The 18,441-nt window shown below is 42.0% G+C and overlaps 1 protein-coding gene across 1 annotated transcript in view; it reads left to right on the top strand.

Annotated features, from left to right (window-relative positions):
- gys2 (glycogen synthase 2) overlaps positions 1-18,441 on the top strand; it is a 100,227-nt gene that overhangs the window by 78,238 nt on the left and 3,548 nt on the right. Inside the window, exons 5-12 of the mRNA XM_060903731.1 lie at positions 229-373; positions 3,123-3,240; positions 5,776-5,896; positions 6,070-6,176; positions 7,771-7,830; positions 9,978-10,056; positions 11,691-11,804; positions 12,005-12,131. Of these exons, the coding sequence (XP_060759714.1) occupies positions 229-373; positions 3,123-3,240; positions 5,776-5,896; positions 6,070-6,176; positions 7,771-7,830; positions 9,978-10,056; positions 11,691-11,804; positions 12,005-12,131 (871 nt within the window). The remainder of the gene's footprint in view (positions 1-228; positions 374-3,122; positions 3,241-5,775; positions 5,897-6,069; positions 6,177-7,770; positions 7,831-9,977; positions 10,057-11,690; positions 11,805-12,004; positions 12,132-18,441) is intronic.

Genomic DNA, 18,441 nt, shown 5'->3' on the forward strand with positions numbered 1-18,441 from the left:
TGCTCTCTCTCTCCCTCTCTCCTCTCTCTCTCCCTCTCTCTCCTCTCTCTCCCTCTCTCTTCTCTCTCTCCCTCTCTCTTCTCTCTCTCCCTCTCTCTTCTCTCTCTGTGTCTCTCTCTCCTTCTCTCTCTCTCCTTCTCTCTGTGTCTCTGTGTGTGTGTGTGTGTCTCTCTTTCTCTGTCTGTCTGTCTCTCTCTCTCTCTCTCTCTCTCTCTCTCTCTGTGACAGTTTGATATCGACCGGGAAGCAGGAGAGAGACAGATCTACCATCGCTACTGTCTGGAGAGAGCTGCAGTGCACTGCTCGCATGTTTTCACCACCGTCTCCCAGATCACAGCGGTGGAGGCCGACCACATGCTTCACAGGAAACCCGGTGGGTCTGAACACACGAGGAGCGATGATAAGGCTATAAAGCTATAAAGTCAACTTTATTGTCAAATATGCTCTACATGCTCGATATACAGCGCAGATGAGATTTCAGTCCTCTCTGACCCACAGTGCAAACAGGCAATGCAATAAATAAAAATAGAATAACTGAAATAAACAAACAGTGTAAACACTCTAGATAGGAACTAGACATAGACTAAACACTCACACACACACACACACACACACACACACACACACACACACACACACATATTGAAGCAAATAAACAGTCAAGGGCACTTGAGGTATAGCAGGTAAACATGAGATAAGCAAACAAACTAATAGCTGTTAAGGTGAGGTAGTGCAGAATAGTGCAAATGAGCGAGGTAAAGTGAGATGTGCGGCCCCTGAGCTCAGTGTGTTAATGAACGATGAGAGTGTGTGTGTGTTGGGGGGGGGGGGGACTGTGAGGGTGACATGTCAGATGCTGAATGGGGGGTCCTGATAACATTCCTGGTCGTGTCCTGAGTGACTGTGCCGAGGAGCTCACAGATGTCTTTACAGACATCTTCAACATCTTGTTGAGCCAGACTGTTGTCCCCACGTGCCTCAAAGCCACCACCATCATCCCGGTCCCGAAGAAGCCGTCTCCCTCCTGCTTCAATGACTACCGCCCTGTCGCACTCACTCCCATCCTCATGAAGTGCTTCGAGCGGCTAGTCATGCAGCATATTAAGTCTGCCCTCCCCCCCACCCTGGACCCTTTCCAGTTTGCATATCAGTCCAACCATTCGACTAATGATGCCATCTCCACTGCCCTCCACTCAGCCCTCACCCACCTGGAGACAAAAGACTCGTATGTCAGAATGCTGTTCATAGACTTTAGCTCAGCATTCAACACAATCATTCCTCAGCAGCTCATTCATAAACTGGACCAGCTGGGACTCAACACCTCCCTGTGCAACTGGCTGCTGGACTTCCTGACGGGGAGACCACAGACTGTACGGGTCGGCAGCAACTCCTCCAGCACCATCATGTTGAACACGGGGGCCCCCCAAGGATGTTTGCTGAGCCCCCTCCTCTTCACTCTGCTGACCCACGACTGCACACCAACATCCAGCTCTAATCTCTTCATTGAGTTTGCGGATGACACGACTGTGGTGGGTCTCATCAACAATGGCGATGAGACAATCTACAGGAGTGAGGTGAGCCGCTTGGCCATGTGGTGCAAGGACAACAATCTCCGCCTGAACATGGAGAAGACGAAGGAGATTGTTGTGGACTTCAGGAGAGAGCACACCCAGCATGCTCCACTATCTATCGACAGTGCTGCAGTGGAGAGGGTGAGCAGCACCAAGTTTCTGGGTGTGCACATCTCTGAAGACCTGTCCTGGAGCAACAACACCGCATCACTGGCCAAAAACGCCAACAGCGTCTGTACTTCCTCCACAAACTGAGGAGAGCAAGAGCCCCGGCCCCCATCATGCACACATTCTACAGAGGCACCATCGAGAACATCCTGAGCAGCTGCATCACCGTGTGGTACGGCGCCTGCACCGTGTCCTGCTGCAAGACTGCAGCGCATCGTGAGAGCAGCTGAGAGGATCATTGGTGTCTCTCTCCCTTCTCTAATGGATATCTATAACTCCCGCCTCACCCGCAAAGCCATCAGGATTGCAGGTGACCCCACCCACCCATCTCACAGCCTCTTCAGCCTGCTGCCGTCGGGGAGGAGACTGCGGAGTCTCCGGGCCAAAACCAGCAGGCTCAAGAACAGTTTCTTTCACCAGGCGGTCAGGAGGCTCAACTCCCTCCCTGTTCTGCCCCTCCCCCCCCTCTGCCCCCTGCCACAGATTCTGCTCGCACACCCCCCTGCCCCCCCTCAGCATCTGACATGTCACCCTCACAGTCCCCCTCCCCCCCAAACACACTTTGATGATGAGGAACATCCACTTCCTGTGAGGTTTAAACATGACACCTCCTTTATAATACTGAGATCCAGAAATGTAGCTGTCTGAATTGGATCTTTGGTCACATGATGGAATGACATACCTTGAATGATAATATTAAAACCTAAAAATACATATAAGTGCAAAAGTTTGTGCACCCTAGAGTATGATGGGGAAAAATGTTATATCAATAGATTTATTTCCATTCCCCTTTTGAGATTTGATATAAGTTCAGAATAAACCACTGTGCCATGCTGCTATAGGAAACTAATTAATGACCGGATGGTGTAATGAAGTGGAGTTCATGACTATTGAATTGGATAGTTTTCCTATAACAGCAGATCACGAAGTGTTTTGTTTCTTTTCTCCAGCGATTATAATTTTTATTCATGAAAGAGTGACACATGATACTTTTTATCCATTTATAGTTATGTTTAATGTTTTTGGACATCTGTGAAACAGGTTAGTTCCTGTTCTCACTTATGTCATAGCAGCTATAAGCAGCTAAACACTCTCCTTTTTTCTCTCTCTTAAAGTTAATAAGACCAAAAATGCAGCTTTACTGAAAACGAGATAAACGTACATCACTCCAGAGAACAGTGTTTGTCAAAAAAAAGTATTAAAATAAGCGCATTAACATCTAAACAGGTCATTCGCAGCTGCACTACTGTTCAAAAATGAATCAACACCTTCTTCTGACCAATCAGAATCCAGAATTCAGTGGTGCTGAAGTATCAGATGAATAAATTATCAATACTTTGTGGATTGATGTGGTTCTCAGTGTTGTTGTTGTTATCTTTGCAGATGTGGTTACACCAAATGGTCTGAATGTAAAAAAGTTTTCGGCAATGCATGAGTTTCAGAACCTGCACTCGCTCAACAAACTGAAGATCCAGGAGTTTGTGAGAGGACACTTCTATGGGTAAAGACTTTCTGAGCTTATAGAAGTGACCTGCTGCTACTGATGCCAGATTTATCTTCAGTCGTGATTTTAGTTGTTCCTAGACTCTAGACTACATGCGAGTGTTGTGTTCAACCAACATTTACGTCTCTATATAGAACACTAGAACATGATCTCCACCTGTGGCAGATTGTCCACTCACATGACTTAGTTCCCTCCATCATTCCCAGTTCTGAGTGGCTTGGTTTAGAATGTCAAGGTTAAGCTCTGACCAGTTGTTGATGTTATCATATTGCCTTTTTCATTGGGCTCTCCTGCTATCATTCCTTCTAAACATATCTTTGCCAATGGAAGCCATGGCCTAATGGTTAGAGAAGCAACTTTGGGACCAAAAGGTTGCTGATTTGATTCCCTGTGCTAGCAGGAATGGCAGAAATGCCCTTGAGCAAGGCCCCCAACTGCTCCTCAGGCTCCTCTGGGTGTGTTGTATGTTGATCTGGATAAGAGTGTCTGCTAAATGCCTGTAATGTGATGACAATCCTTTTTTACTTTGTTTGACATGACCATAAAGTTTGAGTGTTTTGCTTTTGATGAGAAGAACAATTGGGGTTAAACCAGTTGTTTTAAGAAGAATTTGGATCCTTATGTGATCGGAGAGACGTTTGTTTGTCATGAATCTCATGATGTGGTTTTGGAAGGTTTCAACTCTTTTTAGAAGCACTGCTGTCTAATGAACACACTCTAACCCACAGAGCAGGACTGGTCATATGTACGTATTGTCAATTTTAGCCTTCATTTGGTCAGGGACACAGTTAGAGATGAGGAGATCTTTATTCCTCTCAAATGCTGCCCAGTCAAGGTCAATCCTCTGCTGAACAGGCACAAAGCCATCAATGGTAGAAGAGAGTTCATGACCCAGATAGATAAACTCAGTTTCTTGTTTGACTGTACAATAACGAGAGGGTATAAATTCCAGGTTGGTATCTGGCACGGGAAAACCCACTTCATGGAGGAGGAAAGACCTTCTTTAAACTTGACTGTATAAATTCTTTCCAACTTTTCCAAGTTGCCTTGAACCATCACGGAAGAGTCAGCTCATTAAATCACCTGACTATGCCAAGTCAAACAACTTACGTCTCTAGTTAAAGGAAAACTCCATCCTGAATGGCTTGGGTGTTAATCTTCATAATTAACATCTGATCTTCAACAGTGTGCAAGATTTTTTTTCACATTGACCTATTTACACTTTCCTACATTACCCACAATGCCATTTGACTACTTCCTGATAGTTTCACCATTTAGGATTTAGTTTTGACTTTATCGCTATCTTAATTCAGCCATGCAGTGGTGCGTTAGTCCTTTAGTCTGTTCAGGTTTCTCACCTCCTCATGTGTACACTCTGCTAATACGGTCACTCACAGATCGCTAACTAGCCAAGCGCAGCGTTATGGAGCTGCACTGCATTCTGGGACTTTGAGTCCAGCTGTTGCACCAATGTCTCAGCTGGATGGCTGGAAAATGGCAACAGAGAAAAGAAATTTGCTCTTTTCACTTTCAGGAGCTGACAGTGAAATGTGATCATCCTCACTTGTGTTTAAGATTGTAGAAATTAACAAGTCATCCAGTGACATCAGAGTGACACACACAACACCAACTTCTCAAGGAACAAATTAACCCCAGAATCACTAAACTCGTCACAGATATTTCAGTCTACAACCCCGATTCCAAAACCATTGGGATGATGTGTAAAATGTAATTTTGTGCTTCATAATATGCCACACGGCACGGTGGTGTAGTGGTTAGCGCTGTCGCCTCACAGCAAGAAGGTCCGGGTTCGAGCCCCGGGGCCGGCGAGGGCCTTTCTGTGCGGAGTTTGCATGTTCTCCCCGTGTCCGCGTGGGTTTCCTCCGGGTGCTCCGGTTTCCCCCACAGTCCAAAGACATGCAGGTTAGGTTAACTGGTGACTCTAAATTGAGCGTAGGTGTGAATGTGAGTGTGAATGGTTGTCTGTGTCTATGTGTCAGCCCTGTGATGACCTGGCGACTTGTCCAGGGTGAACCCCGCCTTTCGCCCGTAGTCAGCTGGGATAGGATCCAGCTCGCCTGCGACCCTGTAGAACAGGATAAAGCGGCTACAGATAATGAGATGAGATGAGATAATACGCCACACATTTTCAAAGAAAAGCAGACAGGCCAGTTTAGTGCCTGCACTCTATTACTACAAAGCCGTGCTGTTGTAACAGACTGTACGTTGTAACATGTGCCACATTCTGCATGTGTTAATACAGCATGATGTCATAGTAACAGAGTTGCACTGTGTATGTGTTACACTGTGTCCTGACTTTATGTAAATATATTTAATGTATTTCAGATTAATTTTAACTTCATTTCTGAGCTTTGACTCCAGATGTGTCCAATTTCAGTATTAATTTATTATTTGTATTCTTACTCATGCTCAACTGTTAGTGTATAAATCTGTGTTAGAAATCTTGCAGTTACAGCTCCTGATTTGATTTGATTTGATTCTGATGAGATTTTAATCTCTCCTCGTTTGCAGACATATGGACTTCAATCTGGAGAAAACGCTTTTCTTCTTCATCGCAGGCCGGTACGAGTTTTCCAACAAAGGGGCCGATGTCTTCCTGGAGGCATTGTCCAGATTAAATTACCTGCTTCGGGTAATTTTTAGTTCTTTCCCAGCACTTACATTGTGGATACGATGTACAGCCTTCGATAACAGTCTTAGCCTTCTCGCAACATTTTGAAAAAAATGTTTAGGGCACAGAAGGAAATAGAATCATTTTATTTCTGATTTGTAATTTCTGATGAATGTCCACTGTGTGTCTGTCAGGTCCATAAGAGTGATGTGACCGTGGTGGTTTTCTTCATTATGCCGGCTAAGACGAATAACTTCAATGTGGAAAGTCTGAAAGGGCAAGCCGTGCGCAAGCAGCTGTGGTGCGCAGTCCCATGTGGAGTTAATCATCTGTACAATCATATATCCGAAAATCTGAACAAATCCATCCCTCGTGCCTGCTTTCCTCAGCTCAGATTGGAACTAATCCCGGATTTGTGTCCTCAAGGAATTAGTTGTTTTCTAACACTCACAAATATACATATTGCTTTAACAGGAAGTCATGAGACATGTTGTTTATCATGGAAACAAATATCCCATCATGTAGCATGTAAGGAATAAAACACTCTGTGTCATGCTGTTAAGGGAAAATAATCAACGACGGGGTGGTGTGATGACGTGGAGATACTGTTAATTTAGTAACATTATGTCCTGATGTGTTTTATTCCTCTTATGCCACAGCAACAATGACAATTCATTATTTATTGAAGAACAACATGCTTTTTATGCATTTATAGTTTATTTACCTTCAGTGTTGCAGTTCGTCCATAAAACAGCTGAGTTCCTGTTATCACTTATGTTAGAGCAGCTATAAACAGCCTCATCCTCAACATCTTTTTTTTTCTTCCATCAATGTTAAACAAACATCTCCTTACCTGAAGAAAATGTCGTCATACACTCACTGGCCACTTTATTAGGAACACCCCTACATTCCCCCTGCTGTTCTCTGCGGTTCTGTAATCAGCCGATCCCTCGCCAGCAGCAGCACGACGCATCAAATCCCGCAGATACAAATCAGGAGCTTCAGTTAATGTTCACAATGTTCAAACATCAGAACGGGAAACAGTGTGATCTCACAGTGTGACTTTCTCTCACTGTGGTATGGGTGTTGGTTTGATCCAGATGGGCTGGTTTGAGTATTTCAGAAGCTGCTGATCTCCTGGGGTTTTCACACACAACAGTCTCTAGAGTTTACACAGAATGGTGCAGAAAACAAAAAACACTGAGTGAGTGAGCGACAGTTCTGTGGGTGGAAACAAACGCCTTGTTGATAAGAGAGGGTCAGAGGGGAATGGACAGATTGGGTCGAGCTTTTTTGCCAGGAAGGATATAGTAACTCATATAATCACTCTTTACAACCGTGGTGAGCAGAAAAGCATCTCAGCATGCAACAGCAGAAGAACACATTGGGTTCCACTCCTGCAGCCAAGAACAGGGATCTTAGAACCAACAACACGTTCCTACCGTATTAAAGTGGCCGGTCAGTGTATCTACAAGTATACACATTTTTAAAAAATGATTTACGTGGTGCGTGCATTGTACGAGTCCCTGGGATTGAGGTGTTACTATGGAAACGATGCTGTCTTGGGATGAATGCATTAATATTAATATAAACCTATGATTTTTCTGCTGCACTACTGTCAGAGCTGCTGTTACAGAGAATTCATCACCAGCTTCCTTCAGCACTGTGGTATTTTTCTGATTTATAACAATATGAAATAGTGCTTAAACAGGAAGTCCTTCTGAAACCAAATCCCAGAGTCCGGATGGATAATTACAGCAACTCCTTTAGCATTTAACTTCTTGGAGTGTTTCAAATCACATGTTTGTCATCCCCTCCTCTGTCTTTCATTTAATTATATAATTGTGATTAAACTATTGTGATGTTAGTGTTGCTCATGTCTCGTTTTCCTCCAGGGACACAGCGCAGTCGGTGAAGGAGAAGTTCGGGAAACGCTTGTATGAAGCCTTGTTAAGGTGAGCTGTGAGTAATGACATGATTGAAACAGCGAGTGAAAAATACGACTGATTCCACAATTGTGGTGCCGTTTGTGTTTCACTGTTATTACGTTCACAAATATGTCTGTAAATAAGAAGCTAAAAGACATGCTGTATTAAACACACAAAATGTAAACAGATCGCCAAAAGCTTCAATAACATCTCCGAAACCTGTCCTGTCCCACTTTAATACTATTTTACTTGAAATATAATCACTAAAACACTTATAAAAACATTATTTTGGTGTTAAAGTGTGAATCTTGTCACACTTAAGACATCCATTTCTACGACTTGTCCATTCCAGATAATGAAAAATCTCCATTTTTTGTTCATTCCCTCAACCCTGTTCCTGGAACACACTCATCCTCATGAAGTATTTGAAACATTCCATTCAAGATTCAAGATTTTTTTTATTTGTCATATACACAATAACAGACACAGCGGTTTATTATTGGGTAATGAAATTCTTATTTTGCAACTGCCCGACCAAACCACACTTACCAAAATAAAAAGAAATATATATATATAAAATATGAAATATAAAATATAAAGTGCATATGGAATGCAAAATATAAAGGTAGAGTGAAAAATGAAGATAACATTTTTTTTTAAAAAAGGAGACGCAAACAAACAATGTGCAAACATAGAGGTAGATATACTGTGCAATGTCTTGTGCAAAATTGCTAATATAATCCGTGGTTCAAAGCCTGATGGAAATATAGAGGTAGATGGTGATTATAATCCGTGGTTCAAAAGCCTGATGGCCTGGGGGTAAAAACTGTTTGTCAGTCTAGTAGTCCTTGCTTTCACACTCCTGTAGCGCCTGCCAGATTCCATGATGATGATGTCATGTGTTCAGCAGGAAGTTACATCATACATTTTCCTGAAGATCACAAGAAGAAGAAAAGTCACAAGGTCACTTTGAAAGTGTAACCACATTACCAAAAGTACAGTGTGTTGCAAAAGTATTCATCCCCCTTGGTGTTTGTCCTGTTTTGTTGCATTACAAGATGGAATTAAAATGGATTTTTGGAGGGTTAGCACCATTTAATAGAATAGAATAGATACCATGTGTGGTACAAACCCAACACCCTGAGAACACCATTCCTACAGTGAAGCATGGTGGTGGCAGCATCATGCTGTGGGGATGTTTTTCATCTGCAGGGACAGGAAAGCTGGTCAGGACCGAAGGAAAGATGGATGGCACTAAATACAGGGCAATTCTGGAGGAAAACCTGTTTGAGTCGGCCAGAGGTTTGAGACTGGGGCGAAGGTTCACGTTCCAGCAGGACAATGACCCTAAACATACTGCTAAAGCTACACTGGAGTGGTTTAAAGGGAAACGTTTAAATGTCTTGGAATGCCCGAGTCAAAGCCCAGACCTCAATCCAATTGAGAATCTGTGGCATAACTTGAAGATTGCTGTACACCAACGCAACCCATCTAACTTGAAGGAGTTGGAGCAGTTTTGCCTCGAGGAATGGGCAACAATCCCAGTGGCTAGATGTGTTAAGCTAACAGAGACATACGCCAAGAGACTTACAGCTGGAATTGCAGTAAAAGGTGGCTCTACAAAGTATTGACTTTGGGGGGGTGAATACCTATGCACACTCCAGATTTCTGTTTTTTCATCTTAATTATTGTTTGTGTCACAATAAAGCAATAATGTGCACTTTTAAAATGGTAGGCAAGTTGTTTAAATCAAATTGTGCTAACCCCCCAAAAAATCCATTTTAATTCCATCTTGTAATGCGACAAAACAGGACAAACACCAAGGGGGATGAATACTTTTGCAAGACACTAAATTATTAATGAAATATCAATAAAAAATAAGTAAATGTTTAAAACTTCTGTCATATCTTCATAGCTTTAGCATGGCTGTTAACCGTGATACTCATTTAGGAGCAAAATGCAGCAGAGGAACCTTGAAAAATGAGATTGTTTTTGACCAACCAAAGCCAACAAAAACTTCCTGGCCTTCTCGTGGTTTACAGTGTTGATGTTTTTATGCATGCATTAACTGTTAAGATATTTACAGTGGCACGGTGTGATGTTATGGGATCAGTGCCTCACATCCCTGAAAACCCTGATGTGTGAGTTAATCACTGAGTCACCGTGTTTTTCAGGGGTGAGATCCCAGACATGAGCAAGATCTTAGACAAAGATGACTTCACGATCATGAAGAGGGCCATTTATGCGACGCAGGTCAGACTCACCTCACTCCATCCTCCTGTAGTCACTTTAATCAATTTAAGGATTAACTCACTGCAATTCTTTTCACAAATTATGCTCAGGTTACTTATTTATGGCAGATTTTTTTAATAATAAGAACTTACTTGCTAAAATAAATTGGGATAGAAAATACAGACCCATAAAGCTAATCATACATTTGATTAGTTTTTGTGCAGTTATTAGTAATATCTTGTAACATAAAATGAAAGACAGTTAATATAATGCAACATTGACTGATTAGTTGGTATACAAATAAGAAACTGTAGGATCCGTGTATATACAGTGTGTTCGACATAAACAGAATGCGAATGAAGAACAATGACTCGCATCGGTGAATCTGTGAATCTTAGCTTGGAGAGAGGGTCAAAGGTCAAATGCATGCCAACAATCAAATTGAATCAAATCATGACTGGAGTTTCACACCACTATAATTTATATGACCCAAAACAAAGAGGGAGAGAAAGTTCCTCTATTCAAACTGTAACTGATGAGTCCAGTGTCAGAGCTTTAGATCAGTCAGAGATAAAACTGGAACTCATTCAGTATCCTGAGAAAAGACAAGTTTGTGCTGCATTTATCTTCATCATAATAACTTCAACAGAGAGAGAGAGAGAGAGAGAGGCTGGCGAATGAATGACTGATTACAGCCGCTAGAACATAAGTGAGAACAGGAACTTGTTTCACAGACATTAAATGTAACTATAAATGGATAAAAAGTACCAGGTGTTGCTCTTTAATCAACAAAAACTGTAAGTGACAAATTGTTGTGTTATAAGAGGAGGAACTGCTGCACTGTTGATTAGTTTTCTATAACAGTATAACATAGTGTTTTATTTCTTACTGGGATTAAGGATGCACTAACTTTTGCACTTTATATTTTAAATATCACTGTGAAGAATGATCATCAGTATCCAGAGATCTGGAATATGGAGTCTCCCTCCCTCCCTCCCTCCCTCCCTCCCCTAGGGTTGGGTTATTTAGGGTTAGGCTAACCCTATCCCTCTCTCCATTCAGAGATGTTGGTGGTGTTTTTCTGAATGAGCTGAGGTCAGCTCTGGGGCACGGTGAAGGATGATTTGTGTCACCTTTCAGAATGTGCTGGAATTCCCTGCACCGTCCTCATGCTGCTTCCTGCCTCCAGATTGTGATTCATTTAAACCCAGTTCCCCTGCGAATCCGAGTCGATAGATTGCCTTTGCTTTATATTACTTCTACTTAATAGCAAGACTGCACATAAAGGGCTAATAAACCACCTCTCAGGTCAGATTTATCTTTACATCAATATTTCGGAGCGTCAGAGACAGAGGTTTATTGCTGGTGCTTGCGTAGGTGGAGGTAATAAATGGACATCACTGCAGCAGCGGTGACATTTCCCCTTTCTGTCAAAGTGTCAATAATTCCTCCAAAAATGCTGATGTCAGTTAGTTATTTGAGGGGATCTGAAGAAAAGAGAAGATGTTTTACAGTGTGTCTCGTGTTTATACGTGTGTCATTGTAATCCAATTTCATAGTCTTCTGTGTCTCGTGTCTCTCATTTCATTCATGGATCAGCGCTCGTATTGATTACCGATTTCTTCCTCTCACGTTCTTCATTCACACGCTTGCAGAGACACACTCTCCCTCCAGTGACCACGCACAACATGCTGGACGACTCGACGGACCCCATCCTGAGCAACATCCGCCGCATAGGCCTCTTCAACAGCCGCAACGACAGAGTCAAGGTCCTCAGCACGTTTTCATCACTGTCGCTGGATTGCACAATTAAACAACAGCAACATCATCATCCTGTTCTGGTTTACTGTGCACCAAAGCAATTCTAAATACAAAATGAATTCAGTGAACCTCCCATCGATTGAGTAATGAAGTGTGTAGCTTTACAATGTTTGTAATAATGACTTGTATTTATTCTTTTGTGCATTAGATTGTTTTCCACCCCGAGTTCCTGTCCTCCACCAGCCCGCTGCTGCCCATGGACTACGAGGAGTTCGTCCGCGGCTGCCATCTCGGAGTGTTTCCCTCGTATTATGAACCCTGGGGATACACACCAGGTTACACACTCTCATTTTTCTTTCTCTCTCTCTCTCTCACACACACACACACACACACACACACACACACACACACACACACACACACACACACACTGTAGTTCAGATTATAGTGAAGACTGAACTGAGAGCAAACACTTACTTAGATTTTACATAACTGCTCCAATACACTGCCTCTTTCTGTCCCTATGTGCTTAAAAATAAAAAAGTTTTCACTGCCAGAAATAGTAACAAAGAGTAGGAGTCAATTTCTGTCCCTCAAGGTACAATTTACACTAATGGGCTAGTTCAGGGGTTTTCAAAGTGTGGGAGAGTCCCCCCCCCCTCGGAGAGCAAATAAACAACAGCGCCCCCCCCCCCTTACAATTTTTGTTGTTGCTATACTTAATGTTCCATTCGTATTTTTAAAAAAAAATGGTTGTTGTACACATTATTTTTTTCTTTTTCACATTTTAAACATCTGTGCTTTTTAAAACATCTTGTTTTACACATTTTAAACATCTCATAGCATCGTTAGCGAGCACCTCTTGGCAGACAACACACTGTGGCAGTGGAGCATCTTCAGATCCAGTCCATGAAAATCCAAACTTTAAATAATCGTGGTCATACTTCCTTCTTTTTCCAGTCCCCCAGGATTCCGCGGGCCTTTTTTGTGATTGTTGCGGGCTAAAATGTCTGATGTTGCGGGGGTTTCAAAAAAAATTGCGATGAAAGTTGCGGTGTTTTTTAGGTTTTTGTTGCGATTACATTGCGGGAGGAAGTGAAAGTTGCGAGAAATTGTTGCGATTTTCTCTTTTTGTGATTAAAATTGAGTGATATGTTAAATATTAAGTTATTACTGAAAAACTATTGATTAAAAAAACAAAGACACTGAGAAATGGTCCTATAAACAACTTTACCAATATAAAAGATTAGCAGGACTACAAAAATGCAGAAAAACAGGCTTTACTTATCCAAATGCACCTGTTGGTTCAAAAGTTAAAGTGCAGAGAACCTCACAGCACAACATGAAGTTACCTTAAAATATAATATAAATGCCTCAGCTTTCATGGAAGAAAAAAACTATTAATACTAGTCCTGTGTGCAGGCAGTCTCTCCTGAAGACTAAATTAAACAATAATTATAAACTAATAAAATAAATGGCTCAGGCTTCAGAGAAGAAAAAAGCAATTGGAACAGAATCTCACAGTATGATGCTGAAGCTGCCAAACAATGGAAAATAAAATACCATTTTGGCAAAAATGTTGGCATCCATTAATTTCTTGTATTAAGTAAAAAAAAAAATAAAGTGCACACAGTCCTTCACTGTAAACATAACATACTTTCAGTAACAGAATTTAAGCCTATATAAACACTGACTCGCACATCATGCAATGTTGCCAGATACTGCTGACGTTTTCCAGCCCAAAATATATTCAAAACCCGCCAAAATGCACTTGAAACCGCCAATCTGGCAACACTGCGCGCATGCTGCTTCTCTTGAACATAGACATCCGGAAGTAAGGCGGAAGGTAGTTTGTCGATGTCACCTCAAGACCCCCGTGAAGAACTCTGGTGCCCCCCGGGGGGGCGCGCCCCACACTTCGAAAAGCCCTGGGCTAGTTATTGAACCTCATGGTAACTATGTGTACCTTTTGAGAGCCAAAAAAATACACACAGCTCTGGAAAAAATTAAGAGACCACTTCAATTTTTCTTGAATCAGCATCTCTATGTCTCGCAGCCATTTCATTCCAGTGTCTGTGCTGGAATTCCAACACAAACACACCTCACTTTACTGAATGAGTTACGGATGAGGTGATCGGCTGAACCAAATCTTATTTAATGAGGAAAAGTATAAAAACCACTGCTGTGGTCACCACTATCCTCTTGCAATAGGACCAGTTTGGATGGAAAACAGTGCTAGTAATATCTTAAATTTAATTGGAATACAAAAAATATCTATTCACCGTGCCAAAAGAGTTAAAAAGAAAAGTTTTCAGTGAGAAAAAGAAGGGTTTGATTCTGGCTTTACTGGCAGAGGGACACAGAGAGCGTCAGGTTGCTTCCAGCCTCAAAGTTTCAAAGATGGCAGTTCATAAGAACAATGTCAAGCGTCAGACACTGGGGACAACAGAGTTACAGACTGAGAGAGGATGAAAATGACTCTCCACTGACCGGGATGATGGTCAACTCCTTCAAATGTCACTCAACAACCATAGGATTAACCATAGGATATGACCTACAATAAGAATGGCAAATGGCAGCTGGGGTTAACTGCATGATAAGGACGGTTCAAAACAGGCCCATCCGGGTGGGTTTGAAGTCATGCAAAGCTGGAAAAAAGCCCTTCACCAATGAAAAAAAGAAGAGCCAGGCTGAGGTTTGCTGAAGACCATAAGGATTAGACTGTAGAAGACTGGAGTAAGGTCATCTTCTCTGATGAGTCAAATTTTCAGCTTTTCCCATCACCTGGTCATCTCATGGTTAGACAGAGACCTGGAGAGGCCTACAAGCCACAGCATCTCACACCCATTGTGAAATTTGGTGGAGGATTGGTGATGATCTGCAGGTGCTTCAGCAAGGCTGGAATGGGGCAGATTTTTTTTGTGAAGGACACATGAGTCAAGCCATGTAGAAGGTTTTGCTCCAATTTATGTGTGTGTGTGTGTGTGTGTGTGTGTGTGTGTGTGTGTGTGTGTGTGTGTGTGTGTATATGAGTGTTTAGTCTATGTCTATTTCTTATCTAAAGTGTTTATACTGTTTATATTGTTTATTTCAATTATTCTATTTTTATTTATTACATTGCCTGTTTGCACCGTGGGTCAGAGAGGACTGAAATTTCATCTGTGCTGTATGTCGAGCATGTAGAGCATATTTGATAATAAAGTTGACTTGACTTGACTTATCCTGGAAGAAAACTTGCTTCCTTCTGCTCTGACAATGTTCCCTAACTCTGAGGATTGGGTTTTCCAGCAGGACAATGCTCCATACCACACAGCCTGGGCAATCAAGGTGTGGATGGAGGACCACAAGATCAAGACCCTGTCATGGCCAGCCTGATCTCCAGACCTGAACCCCAGTGAAAACATCTGGAATGTGATCAAGAGGAAGACAGATGATCACAAGCCATCAAACAAAGCTGAGCTGATTAAGTTTTTGCACCAGGAGGGCATAAAGTCACTCAAGAACAATGTGAAAGACTGGTGGAGAGCATGGCAAGATACATGAAAGCTGTGTTTAAATCTCATCTCATTATCATTGCCCAAATGAGGATGGGTTCCCTTTTGAGTCTGGTTCCTCTCGAGGTTTCTTCCTCATGTCGTCTGAGGGAGTTTTTCCTTGCCACCGTCGCCACAGGCTTCATCATTGGGGATAGATTAGGGATAAAATTAGCTCATGTTTTAAGTCGTTCAAATTCTGTAAAGCTGCTTTGCGACAATGTTTATTGTTAAAAGCGCGAAACAAATAAACTTGACTTGACTTATCTGCAGCCGCTTTATCCTGTTCTACAGGGTCACAGGCGAGCTGGAGCCTATCCCAGCTGACTACGGGCGAAAGGCGGGGTTCACCCTGGACAAGTCGCCAGGTCATCACAGGGCTGACACATAGACACAGACAACTATTCACACTCACATTCACACCTACGCTCAATTTAGAGTCACCAGTTAACCTAACCTGCATGTCTTTGGACTGTGGGGGAAACCGGAGCACCCGGAGGAAACCCACGCGGACACGGGGAGAACATGCAAACTCCGCACAGAAAGGCCCTCGCCGGCCACGGGGCTCGAACCCAGGACCTTCTTGCTGTGAGGCGACAGCGCTAACCACTACACCACCGTGCCGCCCCCTGTGATTAAATGTCAGGGTTATTCCACCAAATACTGATTTCTGGACTCATCCTCAGTTCAAACATTAGCATTGTATTGTTTAAAATTGAATATGATCTTGATTTCTGTGTGTTATTCAAGGTCTGAGAACACTTCATCTCGTTTGTCATTTTCTGCAGTTAAATGCTCTGAGAATATTTTTATGTGGAATTTTGAGGAAATGTTGTCAGTAGTTTATGGAACAAAATAAAAATGTTCATGTTCCTCAAACACATAGCTATAAATAGTAAAATCAGAGAAACTGATCATTTTGCAGTGGTCTTGTACAACCCCGATTCCAAAAAAGTTGGGACAAAGTACAAATTGTAAATAAAAACGGAATGCAATGATATGGAAGTTTCAAAATTCCATATTTTATTCAGAATAGAACATAGATGACATATCAAATGTTTAAACTGAGAAAATGTATCATTTAAAGAGAAAAATTAGGTGATTTTAAATTTCATGACAACACATCTCAAAAAAGTTGGGACAAGGCCATGTTTCCCACTGTGAGACATCCCCTTTTCTCTTTACAACAGCCTGTAAACGTCTGGGGACTGAGGAGACAAGTTGCTCAAGTTTAGGGATAGGAATGTTAACCCATTCTTGTCTAATGTAGGATTCTAGTTGCTCAACTGTCTTAGGTCTTTTTTGTCGTATCTTCCGTTTTATGATGCGCCAAATGTTTTCTGTGGGTGAAAGATCTGGACTGCAGGCTGGCCAGTTCAGTACCCGGACCCTTCTTCTACGCAGCCATGATGCTGTAATTGATGCAGTATGTGGTTTGGCATTGTCATGTTGGAAAATGCAAGGTCTTCCCTGAAAGAGACGTCGTCTGGATGGGAGCATATGTTGCTCTAGAACCTGGATATACCTTTCAGCATTGATGGGGTCTTTCCAGATGTGTAAGCTGCCCATGCCACACGCACTAATGCAACCCCATACCATCAGAGATGCAGGCCTCTGAACTGAGCACTGATAACAACTCGGGTCGTCCTTCTCCTCTTTAGTCCGAATGACACGGCGTCCCTGATTTCCATAAAGAACTTCACATTCTGATTCGTCTGACCACAGAACAGTTTTCCACTTTGCCGCAGTCCATTTTAAATGAGCCTTGGCCCAGAGAAGACGTCTGCGCTTCTGGATCGTGTTTAGATATGGCTTCTTCTTTGAACTATAGAGTTTTAGCTGGCAACGGCGGATGGCACGGTGAATTGTGTTCACAGATAATGTTCTCTGGAAATATTCCTGAGCCCATTTTGTGATTTCCAATACAGAAGCATGCCTGTATGTGATGCAGTGCCGTCTAAGGGCCCGAAGATCACGGGCACCCAGTATGGTTTTCCGGCCTTGACCCTTACGCACAGAGATTCTTCCAGATTCTCTGAATCTTTTGATGATATTATGCACTGTAGATGATGATATGTTCAAACTCTTTGCAATTTTACACTGTCGAACTCCTTTCTGATATTGCTCCACTATTTGTCAGTGCAGAATTAGGGGGATTGGTGATCCTCTTCCCATCTTTACTTCTGAGAGCCGCTGCCACTCCAAGATGCTCTTTTTATACCCAGTCATGTTAATGACCTATTGCCAATTGACCTAATGAGTTGCAATTTGGTCCTCCAGCTGTTCCTTTTTTGTACCTTTAACTTTTCCAGCCTCTTATTGCCCCTGTCCCAACTTTTTTGAAATGTGTTGCTGTCATGAAATTTCAAATGAGCCAATATTTGGCATGAAATTTCAAAATGTCTCACTTTCGACATTTGATATGTTGTCTATGTTCTGTTGTGAATACAATATCAGTTTTTGAGATTTGTAAATTATTGCATTCCGTTTTTATTTACAATTTGTACTTTGTCCCAACTTTTTTGGAATCGGGGTTGTAATTTTTTTATTCCAGAGTTGTGTATGTTCCCAAGCAGTATATAACAAGAACAAATAAGTACCTTTGAGTGTACGGCACCAGGGACGAGGTGTTGTACATATAAACAGGTACAATACTGTACTTTATTTTCTGAGAATGATGGAATACACAAACTGATACAGATAACAGGGTTGTAACACAGTGACACTATCTGTATCTGGTTTTAAAGCTTATATGGGTGTGGCCAAAACTGGAAGTTTTTTTTTTTTAATTTACATTAAATATGAATCATACAACTGTGACCCCAGAACCATGGGGAAACAACAACAACAACAACAACAACTCAGATGTAGAAACATCACCATATGCTACAGGGAGTGTCCAAACTTTTGCACATGCCATAATTACTATTTTATTTTCTTCATCAAATATAAAGCAACTGAAGCATAAAGCACTGATATTTACAGTAAAAAGTTATAAAGTTTTAAAGTAGTTTTCTGCAGAGGTTGAGTCTTCTTCTTCTTCTTCTTTTTCTTTACACACATGCCAAAAACTTTTGCACTGTAAATTTAATAAAATACATGAAAACGATGA

This window comes from Neoarius graeffei, chromosome 21 (genome assembly GCF_027579695.1).
Source record: "Neoarius graeffei isolate fNeoGra1 chromosome 21, fNeoGra1.pri, whole genome shotgun sequence".
Classification (NCBI taxonomy): Eukaryota; Metazoa; Chordata; class Actinopteri; order Siluriformes; family Ariidae; genus Neoarius; species Neoarius graeffei.